Here is a 19830-nt window from a genome sequence, read left to right as displayed (position 1 = left end):
TGTTATGTTATGGCCCTTAACTTAAATAACAGATGTAGTTCACTTATACAAACTATAAAACAGTGCCCACCATCAGTGTGATCATATCCTTTTCCTGTTACTCTCCATTGTAGCAAGGCACCTGCAACTGATGGAAAAAATGTTTACTTTTTAAAACATAGAAAAAAATTAATTGCGTATTAGGCAAAAAATTTTAAGTATTTAATTAAAAAAAACCTAGGTTGAAAATAATTATACAGTTAACTTTTTTATTTTCTAGCCACCAAACCGCTTTTTAAAGCTAATAAAATCCATTTAGAATACTCAAAAAAATGTTATAGTAGTGTGGGGTAAGATGGGACACCTAAAGCACATAATGTCTTAATCTTCTGATCGTGTTTCATTAAACAAATAATGACATACTATGGAAGTTGTGAGGATGAGTTTTTATAAGTCTATAAATGTTCTTCATTTATTGACAAATAAGACGAGAAAATAGAACGATAAGGCGTCCCATCTTTCCCCACCCTACTATATGTAACAGTTAAAACATTTTTATCTTGATACGAATACATTGATAACACTTTAGACACCAACCACCACAACATGTTTGCTTACAAGATAATGAAGGCCACACAGCCAAGATAAGCCAGGTATACCAGCAAACTTGTATACTTCCTGCTGCCATTAGTGCTTCCCATATGAATCTGGGGTTAAAAACATCAAAAAAATAATTTATTTAACAATGATTTATTTGTGTGCAAATGATTTATTTAAAACCAAAAACCTATAAAAACTTCTATTTTTGTAAATAGATACAAAATAGAAGCTGTAAGTTGGACAACTCCTAGCATAACTGCTTTTTATTACCAATATGTTACTTTGTTTTTTAATAAAAAAAGTAATGTAGTTTGTACAAAATTTAAGCTATTTTTATATTAAAATCATATGGACTCATCAATTTTACATCTTCAGCAATAAATCTTGGGTAATCAGCAAACTGTAGCATAAACAATAGACTCTACAATGTGCCTCGTTATAAGACTAAAACAATATAGAATAAATAATAGAATTCATATATAATACATTTAAAACTTTCATACCATAAACTATCGAAAAAAACTGACTCACCGCAATAAAATAAATTGTTCAATGAAGTAATCAATGCAAACAGTAATGAGAGCACTCCCAAGAACAGCAGTGCTTAATATAATACAACCCTTTTGAAATTTCAGGGTCAACAGCGCAAATAAGACACCAGTGCCAAAAAGAATTCCCACCGGAATCCACGCAGTTGAGGGATTGTAGAAAGATTGTAATGCAAGGATGGCTGCAAAGAATAGGATGATAAAAACTACTAACTAGACTAGTTATAACTACATATATAGTAGGGTGGGGATTTAAAGAAAAGAATTATAAAACGGTATCCTCATGACCCACATAGACCGTTGTAAATGGTTTAAAACACAATCAGGATATTTGGATATTATGTGCCAAAGGTGGCCCGTCTTCCCTCACCCTACTTAGTTAAAATTTATAACTTTATTTGTCTCTTTGATTGCGGTTGCAAAGATTTAGAAATATTTTAAACACAAAGACAGGGTATAGCAACAAAACAACAGTTGTTAAAACAGGCTTACAGTTCAAAACATATTTACATTCAATTGGAAGAAAATGAACGTGGTCTCTAAACCTAGCAGACAAACGAGCCATTTATGTTAAATTATTATCAAGTTAAACTTCTGGAAACAAAAGTGTGCATAATGACACAACCGTAACAGTGAGGAGAATTAGGTTTAGAGGATTGACTCAAAGATTGAAATTGTTTGAAATAAAATAAAAAGATTGAAACTTGCTATAAATGGAACGCATATTTAAACTAGTAAAAAAATGAAAATTTAATACAGGCCCTTATATATATATTTATTATTTATATTATAACAAACAAATATTTCCTAAATAAAGAGATGTACAAGGTGACGAAGGTGTAGCCACAACACATATTTTCTTTCAATTAAATTTAAATATGTTTTTAATTGTAAAGAATTTTAACAAGTGTTGTTTTGTCGCCATATTCTGTCTTTACGCTTAATACATTTTGAAATATTCGCTACCGTAATCTTTGAGAAAAATAAAAGCTATTATATACAGTTATTACAAGTAATTTTGGTAAAAGACTTTGAAGACTAAAAAATCTACAATACGAGAAAAATTCATACATCAATATTATTATTAATGCACTTCACACTTTAATATGGGAATGTGGTTGTTTGTAACCATGGACATATGTTTCGTTATAAATCTCCTTAATCCTTACACAAAACATTGTAAGCGCAAACGGAGTGGTTTTTCAGATTAAGAAATAGCACATTATAACAATAATGTTACGGTTGTTACTATAAGTGTTAATTTTAAATTTTTTTAAAAATATTCTATATATAAATAACCATTGTGTTTTGTCAATTAGAAAAAATATATATATAGATAGATAGGTCTATACTTCATACAATACAAAAAGGTTAGAAAATAGACAATATTGCATAAAAGATAGTTTATTTCTGTAAAATATATATATATATATATATCCTAAAATCTGCTTACAAATTTTGACTGACTACTTTAATCCATTATAAAACCAGGGTGTAAGGTTTGGTCTGAACTAAAAATTCTTGCCATATTTATTTATTATTTGTGGTTAGTTGTCAGTTATAAGAATGGTCAATGAAATAATAGATTTAAATGAAACTTGCAAATTATACTACAAGTTAAGTCAAAATCAAAAGGTTTTATGATTGTTGCACATGAATGATGTGTATGACATCATAAAATGATAAATTAACTGACAAAAGGAAATCGGGTGTCATAAGTACACGTGGTTAACATATAACGAAATACTCAGTTAAGGATGTTCATCTGATTACGGTTACGTCTGCAGTTAAATAAATGAAAACCAACTGTCAACTTTCTTCCAAAGTTAAAACATTTGTATTTATTTAATTACAGCCGCAAAAAAAGACAAAATAAAATTGTAATGGTTAAGTTCTTGGGCAATACAGAATTGTTTGGGGTAAGTGAGGATAAGTAAATCTTTTGGCAGCTTGTAAAAATTTTACACCTCATTACATATATACATATTATATATATATATATATATACATAATTAACAAAAGTATCTTCTAAAACATTTGTGTCTTCTACAAATTGTATAAAATAAAATCTTATGCAACCAGAAGTTACGACTTAAATATTTTTGCCTGGCAATAAACCAGGAAGTAAAACAATGCGACTTGTGATGCAACAAACTTTCCCACCAACAGCTTTACAATGCAAGTTTCGTGTTTCACATGCATTATGCATGTTGTTTCATAACAATCACGTGAGAACTAAGAACAGCCTACGCCTACCTATCATTAGTATGGACTATGACTGTAGTGTAGGTGAAACATGCATTAAAATTTAAAAATTTACAGGAAAAATTTCTTGCATTCAATAAAGCTAAGGTATTTAAAATGTTGAAAAGGTAGTATAACTGTCTTATTTTACAGGGAATTTGATTTTAATATAACATTAAAAAAAAACATTTTTTCCTTGTCTTTTTTTCCTTGTGTTTTTTTTTCTAACATTTTTTCCTTGTGTTTATATATAATAAGTGTCCAAAACAAAATTTAAAAAAATCCAATTCATGTTGAAAAACTTAAGAATTACATCACAGTAAAAATTAAATCACAGTAAAATGCAACAAACATTAAAATGCAACTTAAAATTTTAAAATTGTGTAAAAAAAACTTTTACATTATGTTTCACAATTTACCTCCAATAGCTAAGAGTGTACCCAAGAAAAATCCTTGAAGAAAGAGGCCAACGTATCTGATTAGCATGGTGATAAACCCACACAAAATGCCAATACCAGCTGCGATACCTTTAAAATTAGAACTTGAATTATTCATATTGCGCCAATATAATGACAAGATGATGTATTGATTTACATTGCAGCAACTTAAAATTTTCGCTGAAATATATCTTAAAGAATAAAGATATTAAATGCATTTCTTTCACACAGAAAAGCTGGTAATTAGAAATGTACGTCGTTGACAGTTTATTGAGTTGTACGTCTTTGTATGCGAGGCTAATTATTTATTTATTATGTTGAAATACTATGTAGTACTGCTGTAAGGTTTTGACAATTAGAACTATTGTTTAAAGGTGTGGCATTTTAAAAAGTAAAGCAGTTTATGTTTACGCTGTAACATAGATTAAAGCATATAAAATATTGAAGACTGCACATACATATATACCATACTAAAGTTAAACACAAACACTATCCTAATCTTTAGCTATTAATACGCAATAGCATTACTACAGCTAGGCTTGTATTCTCATTTTTCATGCTAAATGACTACAACAAAAAATGTTTTTAATTTCTCATTTAAGAATATGCAAATAAGACTTTTAAAATTAAACCAGAACCTATTTTAAAACAGGCAGAGGTGTTAGGTGAAAACTTAATTTTTAACTTTAAAACATACTATTTTGATAACTGAACCCTATAGTAGTATACTATACAATAGGTCTACTAAATGTTTTGTTTAAAATTACATTGGATTAATCCAAGAACAACTACCTGCCCCAACTTCCATTGAAACTTGTTGCTGAAATATTCTTTCCTCTCGACACATGAGGAAAACTGTTGTTCCGCCGAATATTAATCCACTGAGAAACATCACGGCTTTAAAACATCGATATCCTGTAACGGACAAAAACAGTTTTAAAGCCAAACGAGTTTGGTATCATGGCCGAAAACTTTTTTAGCACTATTTTAAACATACAACAAAAGCCAAACCAGTGTGGTATCACGGGAAAAATCTTTTTTAACAAATTTTAAACATATAACAATTCACCACAGAGTGTTCTGGTTGGAATGGTAAATTTAATCAAAATTAAAAATTGTCATTGTTTAAAACTGGGCGACAACGCTTATGTTACACCATATAGCCGAACAAAGAACTCTTTATAAACTTACGCCCTATTGTTAAATAGAAAGTCACATTGTAAAACAAAATGAAATTTGTTAATTGTTAGCGTTATTGTTAGCCATAAAGAAGCATTTAGGCATAACTAACTATAGGAGCTTTACACATCTTACCAAAGAATGTATAGACCAACCCAAAAAGACAAAACACTGCGCAAATTGCTGATATGATTCCATTGTATTCAGTAGTCACTAATTCATTGCATACAAGTGTTGTATTGTTCCATAAGTTTGACATTCTAAACACAACTGCAAGAATGTACAAGGTAATATTAAATGAAAATATACAGTAGAAACATGAACTTAAAGTAGTATATAGCATCAATTTGGTTAACATTTTCAAGAAAAAGTAAAACAAAGGAAATTTATTAAATTGAAAAGAAATCCTGGTGCTTTTCTTTTTTCCTTTTTTAGTCTCTCGTTTTTTCTATAGGCAAGGGGGGGAGGATTCCTCACTAGCACCGAAATCCTTTTTAAGGCTAAGTAACAGAGTTCAAAAATTCACTCAATTAATTCAATCAACAAACAGCATAAACCTTTTCCACATGTTAGTTTAAACAAAAAGTAAAATGCCTCCCAGACATAAACGATAATCATAGCCTACTCTCACATCCAATGTGAAATAAATGTAAGAATTTATAGATTGAATACATTATACATTTACTACGTTAACTTTGATAGGATAAGCTGATAAGCATAACTAAAACAGTCTAATTCAATAACTCAATGTGTTACGACAATAAGATTACTATATTACTTTAGCTGGTTTAAATACTTAACGGGATTACAAGGGCCAGTCTTTACAGTCAAATCACATGTTGTATTAATTTGACTTATATTTGTTAACACTTTAATTATCGTGTTACTTAACGCTTAAAGTTAAGATTTTTGATACATATACATTTATATTATACTATGGTATATTTATAACGTCGTCACGAATCAGTTACACGGGAAGAAACATTTCTTACGGGCGATAAGACAAGTTGTACCACCTGCACCCTTCTGCTATCAGTTTTAAATTTTTCATTTCTTATCAAACTAAGAAAACTGAATTCTGTCAGAAAAATTACCGTCTTGTAAAATGACGTCACGATGTTGCCAGCATGGATATCATGTATATATATCACAGAAATAAAAAAGAGTAGAACGCGCAACTGCCCAAAATCGTGATGTATTCTTTTTTCTATTCACGTGACCGCCAACTCCGTCCCCATTTCGCTTGGTCTCCATTGTAAAAGATAGGCGCACAGTGGTTTTAGGAGGTTTTAGCTATTTTTTTCAAAAACTACACCAACTACTCAAGTTTATTAGGCCAGTTTAGTTATGTGGTAGGTTAACGCTTACAGTTTACCACTCGTTTGGAAAATTTAATTATTTAGTAATTTTAATTAAAAACTTTAAACAAACGGTTTATTAGAAATATATATATACTAGAAAATAGTTATTTAGAGTACCTTAAAAGTAAATTGAACATCAGTTTGTGTCCATGATAGCACAGTTGGGATGGAGAAAATGCAGGTCAGTGTTTCCATAATAGCCTCGCTATAAGTTAGAATGTACCTTTTCATTCGATTATGTAATTTTTGTATTCGACGCGGATTTGCGATGGTGTCAGAACACTTCAATAATAGAATTCAACAAAACAAATCGATTCGCCATAAGTACATTATTGGGTTTCGTTGTATTTACAAGAATCATGGTTATAGGATTATAGCATGTCGCCGACCAGAGTAATATGTTTTTACAGTTACACGAAGAAAAGCATTTACAAGATTACAGATGAGTTCGATAACGTCAATCCGTTATTCGTTGATGATCCTCGGCTTTACAACAACTTTAAACCGGTATGGAACATATAGAAGACTGTTGACTCCATCTTTGAGAATAGGAAGCTCTTTGCTCTCGGGATCAGGGAGGATTTCGAATCTTTTGATAATGTTAGCAAGGAAGAGGAAGACTTCTGTGATCGCCAACTTTTCCCCAAGGCACGACCGAGCTCCCATACCGAACGCAACCACTCTCTTCGAAGGAATAAATTTCCCGTCTTTGCTGATGTGACGATAAATGTTGAACTCGCTCGGATTTTTCCAGATATTTGGATCGTGGTGAACCGCATGGAGGTTGGGAAACACCTGAAAGGATTAGAAGTATTTAAAACAAGAGCTGGACTAGTTTTATTAAATAGATATATAGAGTAACCTTTGTTCCTTTAGGTATGACGTATCCACCAATCTCTACGTCTTTATTAGCTCGATGTTGGAGGGCAAGGGGTACAATTGTTTTGAATCTATAAACCTCTTGAGTAAATGCACGGAAGAGCGGGATTTTGTCTCTGTGATCGGTACTTGGAAGAACTTGTTCACCTTTGAAATTTATTTTAGGTTTAGAAATCTACTTAGTGTTTAAGTGTAGGAGTTACCAATGTTATCAAGTAGTTCTTGATATAACTTTTCTTGTATCTCTGGATGGTGTATTAACGCCAATAAAGCCCAGAGTATTGTGTTTGTAGTGGTTTCTGTTCCAGCAATAAACATGTCACCTAAACAATGTAGAAGCTGTGTCTCCTGACAAAACAAATTGTAACTACATCATTTGATGGAGGTAAATAAGCTTACATGGAACCATGAATTTTCAGGAGAGTGTTTCTTCATCTCAATAAGGAAAGCATCGATGTAATCTCCAGGTTCGTTCACATCCAATCTTTCCTTGTGAAGATTAATTTCTTTTTGGTTGAATGCTAGAATAAAATAGGAACCTACTATAACAACTCGACTAAATAAATGGATCCATTGCTCTAAAATTATCCTAATATACTTTGACAATAGAGTTTTTATAACACGGGTATAATATCACCTAGACACCTACCTCGTGTTTGCTTATGAGTTACCACGTGTAACTTGAATTCTTGTTTTTATGCTTTATTTTTTTGTATGGCTTAGAGTTTGGAAAACCCATTAGTTATACCACAAGTGGGCCGGACAATTGGAGCAACACTGAATATTGAATGCAAGCAAACTATTTGCACAGTGTTACCCTGCTAGAGTGGACATGCGCCTATATTCCACCACTCAAACATAGCATATTATTTAACCTATCAATCCAAGATGAACATCAATAAACTTCTTCAGGGCTCTTTTAAAAGGTTGTATGTATCTGAGCTTCGGGTAGAAGAACATGAAGTTTAAATATTCTGAATTCTCTGGGTCTCCAAAGCTAAAAGATATTGGAAACAGTCAAAGAAAGCAGAAAAACAATACCTATGTTAGAAGATCACTCATGATCGAAATTCGCTGAAAAAAGATCTCCCATCGCGATAATGCGGGTGCGTGAACCGCAATGTTTTCGGTATTCGAACTTTGATTGATAGGGTATATCTGTTCAGTCACGGTATTTGCAAACTAGAACTTACCAGTCGAAACTGCATTGTACTGCATATTGATACTCAGGGTCACTTAGATCGTAAGTCTTTCCAAAAACTACGCTGCAGAGAACGTTTGCTACGGTTCCCCCCAGCATCATCTATAACATAACATTATACAACCAGATCAGTATGCAGCAACCGATGCAGGCAAAACAAACCTTTAGATCGGTCGGTTTTTGATCCAAATCTTCTAAAATTTTAACGAGATCCTGAGCCACCTCCGATACTCGAGTCTCCATCGTTCGCCGTCCAATTCCAAGTCTACAAGTACATGAATACTTAATCTTTTAAATGTATGGCCGACAATTCAGACAACCAGTAAGATCTGGGCTAGGATCGCGCACAAACAACTGTGCCTAAGCGTCGGAAATGTATGACCTAAACATTCTTGCTTTGTGGGGGCAGGTGTTGCGCACAAATAAAACTGCCAACAACATTAGTCGCGCCTGGCTTGGTACCAATATATGCTTTAAAAAAACTTCGTTAAATATTGAGCTACATTATACACCGCTGAATTTCATTAAGTTTTACTATGTTACTTACCCTCGTAAAGCGGACAAACTAAAGTTTCTAACATCCAGGTATTTGTTGTGGCCGTCAGCAAACCCAAAACCATAACCATGCGTAAATTGCTCTACGATGTAAAAACTTGGTCGTGAATTGAAATGTTGAATGTTTTTCACCAAAGCCTGGAAAGATTAACGAAGTTCAGATACCTTCCTATCAGTGGACTGTGTAGAAATATGAACTTGTGGTATGTAAAGCAAACACCATCTTGTATAATGCTGAGTATTGAAAGGACATGTTTGCACAAGCATACTATAGGCTGGTGTTAGATGGTACGTGTCACTATTTTCTTTTCCCTTTTGAATTAAAGCAAAACCTGTTTACAAAATTATACAACCGCATCCTCGCAGCTCTGAAACAGCGGCGTTGTTAATTGTTAAACACATGATCGGAATGATACCTGCAAGCGTATTCCATGTTGCCCAACAGTATTATCAATCTCAAAATTTCCATTTAGTATTGGTTGTTAAAAAACTTTTTTATGTTAACGCCTTGCATTAATAAAGCCGGGGGCGTTTATATTAAATCGTTTGGCAAGTTCAAGCTAGTAAGCATATTAGCATATTAGCATATATTGCGCGAGAAACAAGTTTCGGCGTTCAATATATAATTATTTGTGTATTATCTTAAAGAAGAACTAACTTCAATTTTAATAATTGCTGTACAGATAATCAAGCCTAAATGAAATCTACAAAGTTTTTTTTCGTTTAAAACACTCTATTTTTGAAAAAGCGACATTCAGATTCCCAAAATTGTTGAGTGAAAATCCTAGTACACCATGGTCTATACAAGACCAGTCAATAATAAAGTTATAAAAGTTGTTAATCATTAGGTCGATTACCTCGTGTATTGATTCAAAATCGTTCAACACAACAGCGTCATCTTGTCCAAATCGTGCAGACATGACTGGACCATACTTGCTACGTGACCACTTTGCCAAAGTTTCTTGAACGTACCTTCCAAAAAATGGGATAGCACCAAAAATTGGAACCCCTCTAACCCCAGGTGGGTACCGTGGGTGGGGAAACTTCCACCAGTAATAATACACGCACATAACAATGGTGAAAACCCCGATTAAACCGGAAATAACATGATTCGAAGTCAACGATTCACCAAAATAATAACCAAAACTTTCAAACATATTGTCTGGAAGACAACACAAGTTTAAGTGATTTCGCACTTTCAAAAACGAATTCCAGACGTACAGCACTGGTAATTTAATACTTCAACGGAACTCCAGAACCTGCTGTTCGGTCTGACCAGGCTGAGTTCAATCCGGTGTTTCCAGATTCAACTGTTTTTGTTAATAAGATTTATATAAAGCTATTGCCTTTGCACGATCAACTGTTTCTATTTAAGTTTTACCGCGGTCAGCTTTGAAACGTTAGACATATAGTTCGAAATGTCATCAGGATGACTTGCTCGATTAGAAGTAGTAAAAGTAATATTTCCGTACGTGAACATCTCCCTACTGTAGTAATTAGCGCAAATCTCTGTAGTAACTGCCGACAACCAGGTTTTACTTACGGCCAAGGAACAGGCGCAACTGGTACCGCAGGTTAGAGACACTGCGGTCGCAAATTTAAACAAACAGAAGAAAGGCAATATTTAAGAACCGGTGGCGCTAGAAAGCTAGTCAAAACGGTAATTGTTGGGGTCAACATTCCGTCTCTACAAGTTTAAAAACTTGGATATTTTTAAAACTTAACGACAACTGTTACTACAATAAGCATATTTACACATATTCTTAAATAATCATTTAATCCTCGTACATCACGGGCCTTCATGAAATAATTCATGTAACAGCATTTTACCTGCTAGTCCACAATTATCAATGGCGACCGAAAACCGCTTTGTTGGTTACTACTGGTTTGTTTTTGATCAAGATACGTCGACCGTTGTATTAAAAAGGTTAAATTATATTATGCTATTTTGTTTTATACGTGTTTACTCATTAGAGCTTGGCTCTCTTGTCTATAAACAGTTGGTCTTGTTGTTGTTCTTTGCTATTATCATTTCCACTTATCTCAACTGGTAATCTCACGTTTATTTTTTAATCTCTTGATTGAAATCAAATTATAATATAGTAGGGCGGGGGAAGATGGGACACCTTTTTATTCTATTTTCTCGTCCTATTTAGTAGTAAACAAAGAACTTTTAAAGAATTATAAAACTGTATCTTCACGACTCCTATAGACCATTGTTAATTGTTTAAAACACAATCAGGATATTTAGATATTATGTGTTAAAGGTGTCCTATCTTCCCCCATCCTACTATATGTATTCATAAATGGTAGAAAAAGTTTTAAGATTTTAAACCACATAATTAGAAAGTATAGTAAACCATCATTGTCCGGCGCGGTAGAACAAATGGTTAGCTCGTCTTCTTGTAACTCAGAGGTAATGACTTCAAGACTCGACGCTGCTACTATTGTGAGCGTATGTGTCCTTGGTATAAGACACTTAACGGCAATTGCTCCAACCCTGTGAGAATTTACCTCAAAGTAACATACTTGGTAACTCGTAAGCTGGCACTTTTTTGCACTCTATGAAGTGTTTCTAACTAAGCTTAGATGTATAAACCATATTGTGATAAATCACCTTTCGGTTTCATCGGTTTAGTTTTTGGCTAATTAAGGTTAGGTACCTTTGGGGTTAAGCGTTTTCATTAAACTTTAAAAGATTAAAAAGTAAATGCTGAAATTAGTTTTTGAAAGCATTCATGGCAAAGAAATTAGTTTTTGAAAGCATTCACGAAATTAGTTTTTGAAAGCATTCATGTCTAAAAGCATTCATGACAAAGAACAACAACAAGACTAACTGATTGTCAAAAAGATGCCTGTATGGTTACTACGTGCCTTATAAGAGTGGTAAGCTGCAAATAGAATAACAATTATGAAGTCAGTAACAAGGTTAGCATTTCACTTGAGTTTTCTAATACAACGTTCTAATCCAGGTATAGAAACTGTTTCGGAAGAATCTTTGACTTCAGCTTTATATACATAATAGCCAAACTCTTGGCGTATTATAATTTCTGCTTCTCCACTACCGGTTAACTGCGACAAAACATCTTCGACTTCTTTGTTGAAATTTTCTGCTTGCTTTGTGTTTCTCACGCAAAACCAAAACAATCCCCCGGGTTTTAAAACTCGAACAACATCCTGTCAACATAAAAACTTTTTTAAAAAAAACACTAAACAAGTATAAAAAAAAATTGTGACAAAAACTCTAGAAAAGAGGCCCCGTATATAAAGATTTAAATACCGAGCTGTCACTGATTGCTAAATTTTTAGTTTAAACCCTGTAATTTCGTTAGTGGGAAATCTCCTAGCATTTAGGTTCTACCTTTATACATTCGGACTGAATATGTGTTCGCGAGAAACCACCAGTACAGACGATGACGTCATAACTTTCATCCTCAATTGGTAGCTTTGTGGTTGGAGTTACTACATGAACAGTCAAGTTTCTGTCGTAATAAACACAATCGAATTAAATTGAGTGTGATGATATACAATGTGACAGAAGGCAGTATTGTTGTGATTGCTACGATGGTATTGATGTATTTGCAACACGGCAGTTGAGGCACAACAATGTCGTTAATGTTTACAAAAGTTTTACATTTGAGCCATAAGCACATATATTGCCTAATAAAAAGAGATTGTTAAAAACGTCAGGTCTTACCCAGAACCCGCCTTACCCCATTCTACTATTTTACATATATAAGCTTGTTCGTACAAAAGCTGTTGTTGTTCTTACCTGTAAATTCCTTTCTTAGAAGCTTTTTGATTCATTGCTTCGTTGGCTTCAAGTGCGTCGATTATACATTTAAAACCAGAGTCTCTTAAAGCTTTTCCACATCTACCAGTGCCTTGAATTTAAATATGAACACTAGATCAAATCAATGAAATGGGTATAATATATCAGAATGTATACCATACTTCGGCATTTTATATTATACAGTAGGGTGGGTGAAGATGGGGCACCTTTTCATTCTATTTTTCGTTCCATTTAGTAGTAAACAAAGAACGTTCAAAGAATTATAAAACCGTATCCTCACGGCTCCCATAAACCGTTGGTAGTTGTTTAAAACACGATCAGGATATTTAGATATTATGTTCTAAAGGTGTCCCATCTTCCCCCGCAGTACTATTACCTGATGCTAGATCCAAAATACTGAAGTCACTTCTTGTCCTTTCTTCTGAACTGATGAATCGTAACAGAGTTGAAGTTGCTTGTGAGATTCCTTTGAACTCAACTACGTCAAGATCATCATCGTACTTGTCCGCCCTGTTGCGTTAATTAAGAATAAATTCGTTATTTTCGTCAATAAACCAATGACAACTCATAAATAAACTATAATTTGTTGTATTTAAAGCTATAAATGTAACCTTTAATTTAACACCGAAAATACGAGAATCTATAAAAGGTGATTACTTTATATGTCATGATAACTAATAGATTTTTTTTAAACTTAGTTAATATATATATGAAGGAACTTTACGAACACAGTATACCACATCATACTTTCATATTCCAAGTTCCAATTAAACCAGGATCATAAAAATACCGCTGCATAATATTCAATTGAAGGACACTCGCATTTATTATTGATAGGCAACGCAATGACCTGACACGGGCGTCCTCTTTCCTAGCATTCAGTTTTTTCTGTATGGCTAATCTTTTGGACAACCTATATTACTGCCAGTAACAACTGCTAAGTGTCCTTACCACGGACACACCTGCTTACAAAAGTCGCAGCATCGATCATGTACATTTTGATTACGATTTCTGGTCATATACGATTTTTGGTCATATACGATTTTTTGTCATATACGTTTTTTGGTTATATATATCCTGTATATTTTGGTTACGATGACCCCGAACTACATTATCATTGTGGTGGTAATAAGATGGCATATCAGTTCATAGGTTAACCCAGAGGTAATGAGTTCAAGGCACGACGCTGCTTCCATTGTAGGCGATGCGTCCTTGCTGGGCAAGAAACATAACGGCAAATGCTCCAAGCATATGTGATCACTAATGGGTTGTCCAAATTATCAGCCATGCATAGAAAAAAAACAAAAAAATAATCACTCACAAAGTAACATACTTGGTAACTCGTAAGCTAGTACCCTGTTTTTGTATGAAAGAGAACACCCGTGATATAACGGCTGTCGTTTTTCGGCCACCCGAGGATAAAGTAAGTTACATTCATTTATTCAACTCACCAATCATCATAGAACCTTTGAGTTTCTTTCATGTCGTTAGGAGTGACGTAAGAATCGATTCTTTCAAATGCTTTCAGCTCTGTGGGGTCAGTTGGCATCTTATATTCTACATTGTTAGACATGCTGGCAACTTAATAATAAAGTCTGTTAAATGAACAATATTATTATTATTGCATAGTATAGGCTGATAGAGCACCATTCATAATATTGTCTTCATTGAATTACATCTTTTCGAACTAGATTAAAAGAGAAGAACGAGTAAAATACAATAAAGCGCTAAAATTTGCACGGTATATATCAATCGTAAACCACATAGAAATTAGTATAAATAATTAGTTACATTTTTTTAGTTACATTACAGTTACAAGTTTAGAGATTGATCACAATAAAACTAATAGATAAAAGATAGTTGCATAATTTAGAATTTCAGAAAAAAGATTTTTTCTTTTATTTGATAATTTTGAAATTTTGAATGTTATTTTAACTTTCTAATGCAGCGTTCCAAGCCAGGAACTGCGACCTTTTCTGTTGAATCCTGTTGCTCAACATTGTAGCTATAATAATCGAATTTATTTTTCAGAATAACTTCTATGCTGCCTGTTGATTGTAATTCAGCCAAAACAGCCTCAACCGATTTGTTGTAGTCACAAGCAAGACTAGTGTTTCGTACACTGAACCAAAAGAGGCCACCGACCTTCAGAATTCGAACCACGTCCTGGATAACATGTTACTTATATGCATTATAACTGTGCTTAAAAAGGACGATACAGCTAACATATAAAGGTGGTATATATAACGCAAAGCAAGTATTGACATTTCAGTCATATTAATAATTTACTAATGGGCCGTAACATTAACCTGTTGTACTCTGTCTGAATAGCCTAACTCAAAAGCTCACGAAGTTCTGAATTGTTTAATACGCGACGCTGCCCAACAGTCAGCAGCAGCAACTGCACGATATGTCGGCGAATGTTATTTTGTCACTTAGAATAATAATCGTGAACTAGAGGTCACGACTACTTCGGAACGCAAACCGGTTCGAATAAAAGTTGGGTCCGTGACTATTTCTTTATTAGTTTAAAATAAACGAAAGGGAAAAACGTCATAATTTATAGCGGGAATGGGAGGCTCAAAAATTAGTTGAGAATTAAAGCTATTGCGTTTGTGAGAATCGTTGCGGGACATATCCGCACTGCGACGCCGACTCTGAAATATGAGCCAAAAGGACGGGAAGACAGTAATGAAATGGTTAATGGGTGTCGTAAATATAGGGAACGCTAGAACGATGTTAATGTTATATAGTAGGGTGGGGAAAAATGAGATTACTTTTCATCTATTTTCTCTCTCCATTTGGTAGGAAACAAAGAGCAGTCAAAGAATTATGAACCGTATTCTCACGACTCCCACAGAACGTTGTCAATTGTTTAAAACACGATCAGGATATTTGGGTATTATGTGAAGATGTCCCATCTTCCCCCACACTAAAGATGTCCCATCTTCCCCCACAGTACTAAATGTACATTTAACTGCCCATCTTGCAACTATATTTACCGTTGGTGGAATCGCGAAAAGCGTAGAATGCTGCGATGTTAGGGTTCTGAACCCAAAACATAATTTGCTCACCTACAAATGTTTGTCTGGTTACTTGTTTTTGCAACCCTTCTGTTTTTCGATACTTTATGCCAACGAGAATTACCTACCTTGATACACTCAGCTTGAATATGTGTACGAGAAAACCCCCCAGTAGAGATAATGGCATAATAGCTACAATCTTCTGCTGGTATTCGTGTATCAGGTGTTACAATGTGAACTGTTAGATTTCTAATAATAATGAATCAATTTAGACCATTGTAATAATCACTTCGTATTCTCCTATATAAATAAATGCAACTTCTTTCTCCTCGCATGGCCGGAAAACAACGGTTCTGTTTCATACACCTCGTGCCAGCTTATTAGTTACTTGCCCAGGGACACATACGCCCCCAGTGGTAGGAGCGACGAGCCTTCAACCCACCACCTCTTAGTTAGAGGCAGGAGCGCTAACATGCACAATACACAATTAACGGCTTGTAAATATAGCTTAGTTCTACAACGCTGTAAAAATACATAGGTGCTTGCTTGTTTATATAAATTACCAAAAAGATTTCACTTACCTAAAAGTTGTATACCAATTATAAGTGGAGATTACAGATATTTCACTTTACCACAGAAATTTGTTTTATTTGATTTGTAAAAAATATGGTACAACATCTAATGTTTTAACTGACAACAATAAACAACAACCTGTATATGTTTTTCTGCACAGCCTGAACATTCATTGCTTCATTAGCTTCAATACCATCAATAGTGCAGCTAAAACCATGTTCTCTCAAAGTGACACCACAATTTCCAGTACCTTTATATAAAAATCCGCAAAACATTTATAAGTAACCTTTTTATGAATTTTAATGCGAACATTTAAGAAGCTCCACATTGGGCTACTATCTAAGGTTATGAATCAAGTATAAATGGTTTATCGGTTTGTCGGCGACTAAACCGGCTCTCCCTGCTAGTTTTCTAGTCAGAAGGGTTTGGGGGCACCCCGTGGGACGGAAATAATACTTTTAGAGCAGATAAGTTTGCGGAGAAGCAAACGACCACTGACAACCTAGGAAGGGGTAGACGCCACTAGGTTTAAAAATCAACAAATCCTGAGGCTATGGTTAGTTTAGTGAATCTTATATACGCTGTGATTTAAATTGGGCCATATAAGGCTTTATGTCTTATATAAGCCACATAACGTGTCTGATCAAACAGAACGTTGTTTAATCGGTAGATATATAGCCACTATAACGTGTCCAAGAAGAACATTTTTTACGAAAGGCATTCTATATATAAGAGTATTATTGACCCACAAGTCTTCCAGCAGCGTAAAAGGTATAAGTTTTGGGTAAAGTTACATCTGAACTAAATTCTATTTACTTGTATGCCCCAATCCCAATGCAACTGCAAAAAGTTTCCACCAATGGTTATCGTCTATCATAAGTCAATATTGATACATTATCGTACAAATCATTAACTCTGCTTCGTCCTGAATACCTGACGCAAGGTCCAATATGTGAAAATTTTCATTTTTTCTTTGTTCTTCGCTAATTAGACTTGACAGCGAGTTCACCAACATCGAATGGGCATGATAAGGAATTGCTTTATAATCATCATCATAAGTCTTTGCCCTGTAAAAATCATTTTCATGGTTACACCAACGTTATTAGTGCATAGTTCTACCAAATACACAACTGAGATCATTCTTTATTGGTATATAATATGGTGGGAAAAGACGGGACACCTGTATCACATAACATTCTGATCGTATTTTAAACAATTTACAACGGTCTATAGGAGTCGTGAAAATACGGTTTATAAATCTTTGAATGTTCTTTTAAATTGGACGAGAAAACAGAATGATTGTCCCATCTTTCCGGTCCCTACTATAAAGTATTTTTAAACTCACCAAGAATTGTAAAACTTTTGTGTTTCATCCATATCATATGGTTTTACATAAGTATCGATTCTTGTGAACGCTTGAAGTTGAGCTGGGTCGGATGGCATCTTATACTCTGCTTCATCTGACATGACTATAGCTTTGTTTGACACTGACAATTTACAATTCAGTTTTATATTTGGAACACTGGTGCCTATACCTATTGCCTTATATGTGCAGAGTATGCTGCTACCAAAAAAATAAATAAATGTTGTACTTAACAGGTCGACCACGACAAAAAGGTTAAGCCGTACTGCAGTGATGTGAGAAATCAAAAAGGCAGAGTGCTGGGCAAAAATTGGAAATCAAAATCTCGATTTATTACGCCCTATAGGCTATTGCAACTTGCACGTGATCAATTGACACATGTGATCGAAATTGTAGTTCGCTCACACGAACCTCGAAAATCGTTAACAGAAAGTAAAAAATCTAACTTAAAGCAACGACTGCAATAACGCGATTTGATTTTTGTTCAATATCGTATATTAGAACATCCAGATTTATGGTCGTAATCATAGGGTATAATGCGCTTTACCAACAAGCTGCAAACACATCACTTTTTTCCGTATTTTAAATTACTTCCTGACACAAACGGCGCTTTGTGCATACAAATGCAAACAGCTGTATTATATAGGAAATATATATAGTAGGCCTATACTGTGGCTAGCGAGGTCTAAATAAGGTACACCACTACCAACTTGAGTACATAAGACACACTGTTGACTCTGCAATCATAAATTTTTAACTAGTTATATGTAATGTAGTAGAGTGGGCAAAGATGGGACACCGTTAACACATAATACCCAAACATCCTGATTGTATTTTAAACAATTAAAATTGGTCTATGGGAGTCGTGAGGATACGGTTTTATATTTATTTGAATATTCTTTGTTTATTACTTAATGGAACGAGAAAATGAAGATAAAAAGTGTCCCATCTTCCCCCACCCTACTCTATCATAAAATAATCAATCTAAAAAAAGAGCTTACCTAATATTACCAACCAATTAAAGTAGAGGTCCCTAACCAATATCAAAGTTGACTCGTTTATCTGGCGTGCAGACTAATCCAATTGAATTTTATAAAGCACATTTGTTACAAATGCAATTTGTTGTGTTATTTTCAGTAACGTAACAAACCATTTGTAACAAACTTCCAAAACAATATGTCATTTTGTAATTATGGCACTAGGAACACTAGCCGTTATTTACGTTGCTCTAACTTGTTGATTTCCGCAAGTCTATTACAAGTTGTCATGAAAAAAACAATTCCAAATGTCGCGTTTATGGCTTTCTTAACCAAGATTGTTTTCGGCCCCTGAACTAAATCATGTAACCTTATCAATAAATGCTTTAAAACACGTTTTTAATTATATCTAAACAATGCACAATCTTGTATAGTAGGGTAGGGGAGATGGGATTCGCCAAAGCCGGGCCTTCTTAGAGATATTTTACGGTCACTCATTTAATGAGAGATAAAAAAACACAAATGCTAAAGTATGTTGTTCCGCAGTATTCTCATGGTCCAACAAAATGTTCGGCAAATGTTGTTACTGTTTTAAAGTAATAAATTTATTCGACGTTGAACAATTATACAACATTATTTCAACGGCTAGAAAAAGCATAACAGTAAAATACCGATTTTAAATGCTCGCTGAATTATAGTAAAGCTGCAAAAGGTTTGTAGTTTGCGAGTTTGAATCACCAACCCATCATCGTAGTCAAATAAAATGGGATGAAATATATTGCACAGTTTGATTTTGTCTCATATTAGTTTTGGTAACATTCAAATCGTGTCCATACCTATACTTTTACGCTAATTACATCCTTTTATCTGATTTATTTATTTAAGTAGTTTTTCTTTGCAACGTATGTATAACGATTGTCGTTTTGATGCTAATTCTCTTCTATTCGTTGCATTGATTAGCCTTCGCTATCTATCCAAAGAATATAAAATAAATTATGTTATGCCTATCAGGTTAACACATAAAGTGCAGATGAACCAGTAATAGTACTAAAAGTTTTATATATTTAAACAAACTTTTAAGACAACTCTAAACCACAAAAACGTACCATGTTAAACCA

At 33.9% G+C, this 19830-nt stretch overlaps 5 protein-coding genes across 6 annotated transcripts in view; all 5 read right to left on the bottom strand.

Moving 5' to 3' along the window:
- Nucleotides 1–19830, bottom strand: part of LOC149728212 (cytoglobin-1-like) — a 51307-nt gene that overhangs the window by 13079 nt on the left and 18398 nt on the right. The window lies entirely within an intron of this gene.
- The window catches only part of LOC149728211 (transmembrane protein 198-like), a 41301-nt gene that overhangs the window by 3073 nt on the left and 18398 nt on the right, over nt 1–19830 (bottom strand). The window contains exons 1-7 of one of the 2 annotated variants that reach the window (XM_089888431.1): nt 5980–6000; nt 5123–5257; nt 4601–4723; nt 3791–3898; nt 1111–1309; nt 598–686; nt 71–127 (exon numbers count right to left, since the gene is read on the bottom strand). In XM_089888431.1, coding sequence (XP_089744557.1) covers nt 71–127; nt 598–686; nt 1111–1309; nt 3791–3898; nt 4601–4723; nt 5123–5246 — 700 coding nt within the window. In that variant the 5' untranslated portion in view covers nt 5247–5257; nt 5980–6000. Of the gene's footprint in view, nt 1–70; nt 128–597; nt 687–1110; nt 1310–3790; nt 3899–4600; nt 4724–5122; nt 5258–5979; nt 6001–19830 lie in introns of those variants that run through there. The other variant, XM_089888432.1, reaches the window with a different exon arrangement.
- Nucleotides 6674–10173, bottom strand: LOC149728217 (cytochrome P450 2C3-like). The gene is made up of 9 exons (XM_089888430.1): nt 9841–10173; nt 8976–9121; nt 8591–8693; nt 8421–8530; nt 8103–8224; nt 7627–7748; nt 7431–7575; nt 7211–7374; nt 6674–7143 (listed from the first exon to the last, which is right to left on the bottom strand). The coding sequence occupies exons 1-9, from the start codon at nt 10138–10140 to the stop codon at nt 6814–6816; spliced, it is 1542 nt and encodes a 513-aa protein (XP_089744556.1). The 5' UTR covers nt 10141–10173; the 3' UTR covers nt 6674–6813.
- On the bottom strand, nt 10274–14380 carry LOC149728216 (methyltransferase-like protein 27). The gene is made up of 5 exons (XM_089888436.1): nt 14228–14380; nt 13153–13286; nt 12756–12867; nt 12345–12465; nt 10274–12160 (listed from the first exon to the last, which is right to left on the bottom strand). Exons 1-5 carry the CDS (start codon nt 14347–14349, stop codon nt 11921–11923), a joined length of 729 nt encoding a protein of 242 aa, XP_089744562.1. The 5' UTR covers nt 14350–14380; the 3' UTR covers nt 10274–11920.
- On the bottom strand, nt 14681–18024 carry LOC149728215 (uncharacterized). Its single transcript, XM_089888437.1, has 5 exons — nt 17718–18024; nt 17306–17439; nt 16511–16622; nt 15928–16048; nt 14681–14942 (listed from the first exon to the last, which is right to left on the bottom strand). The coding sequence occupies exons 1-5, from the start codon at nt 17837–17839 to the stop codon at nt 14703–14705; spliced, it is 729 nt and encodes a 242-aa protein (XP_089744563.1). The 5' UTR covers nt 17840–18024; the 3' UTR covers nt 14681–14702.

This window comes from Ciona robusta, chromosome 11 (assembly GCF_009617815.1).
Source record: "Ciona robusta chromosome 11, ASM961781v2".
Lineage (NCBI taxonomy): Eukaryota > Metazoa > Chordata > Ascidiacea > Phlebobranchia > Cionidae > Ciona > Ciona robusta.
Note: the sequence above shows the minus strand (reverse complement) of the source record. Positions and strands in the feature narration are given on the sequence as shown.

Excerpts from the sequence above, each read along its gene's own strand:
- LOC149728217 (XM_089888430.1), bottom strand. The coding sequence starts at position 10,140 with ATGTTTGAAAGTTTTGGTTATTATTTTGGTGAATCGTTGACTTCGAAT. Across the intron at positions 9,122-9,840 it reads ATTTTGAATCAATACACGAG|GCTTTGGTGAAAAACATTCA; the intron begins GTAATCGACCTA and ends TAATCTTTCCAG. Across the intron at positions 8,531-8,590 it reads AAAAACCGACCGATCTAAAG|ATGATGCTGGGGGGAACCGT; the intron begins GTTTGTTTTGCC and ends GTTATGTTATAG.
- LOC149728216 (XM_089888436.1), bottom strand. The coding sequence starts at position 14,349 with ATGTCTAACAATGTAGAATATAAGATGCCAACTGACCCCACAGAGCTG. Across the intron at positions 12,868-13,152 it reads TATTTTGGATCTAGCATCAG|GCACTGGTAGATGTGGAAAA; the intron begins GTAATAGTACTG and ends TTTAAATTCAAG. Across the intron at positions 12,161-12,344 it reads TTCAGTCCGAATGTATAAAG|GATGTTGTTCGAGTTTTAAA; the intron begins GTAGAACCTAAA and ends TTATGTTGACAG.
- LOC149728215 (XM_089888437.1), bottom strand. The coding sequence starts at position 17,839 with ATGTCAGATGAAGCAGAGTATAAGATGCCATCCGACCCAGCTCAACTT. Across the intron at positions 17,440-17,717 it reads CAAAAGTTTTACAATTCTTG|GGCAAAGACTTATGATGATG; the intron begins GTGAGTTTAAAA and ends TGATTTTTACAG. Across the intron at positions 16,623-17,305 it reads CATATTGGACCTTGCGTCAG|GTACTGGAAATTGTGGTGTC; the intron begins GTATTCAGGACG and ends TTTTATATAAAG.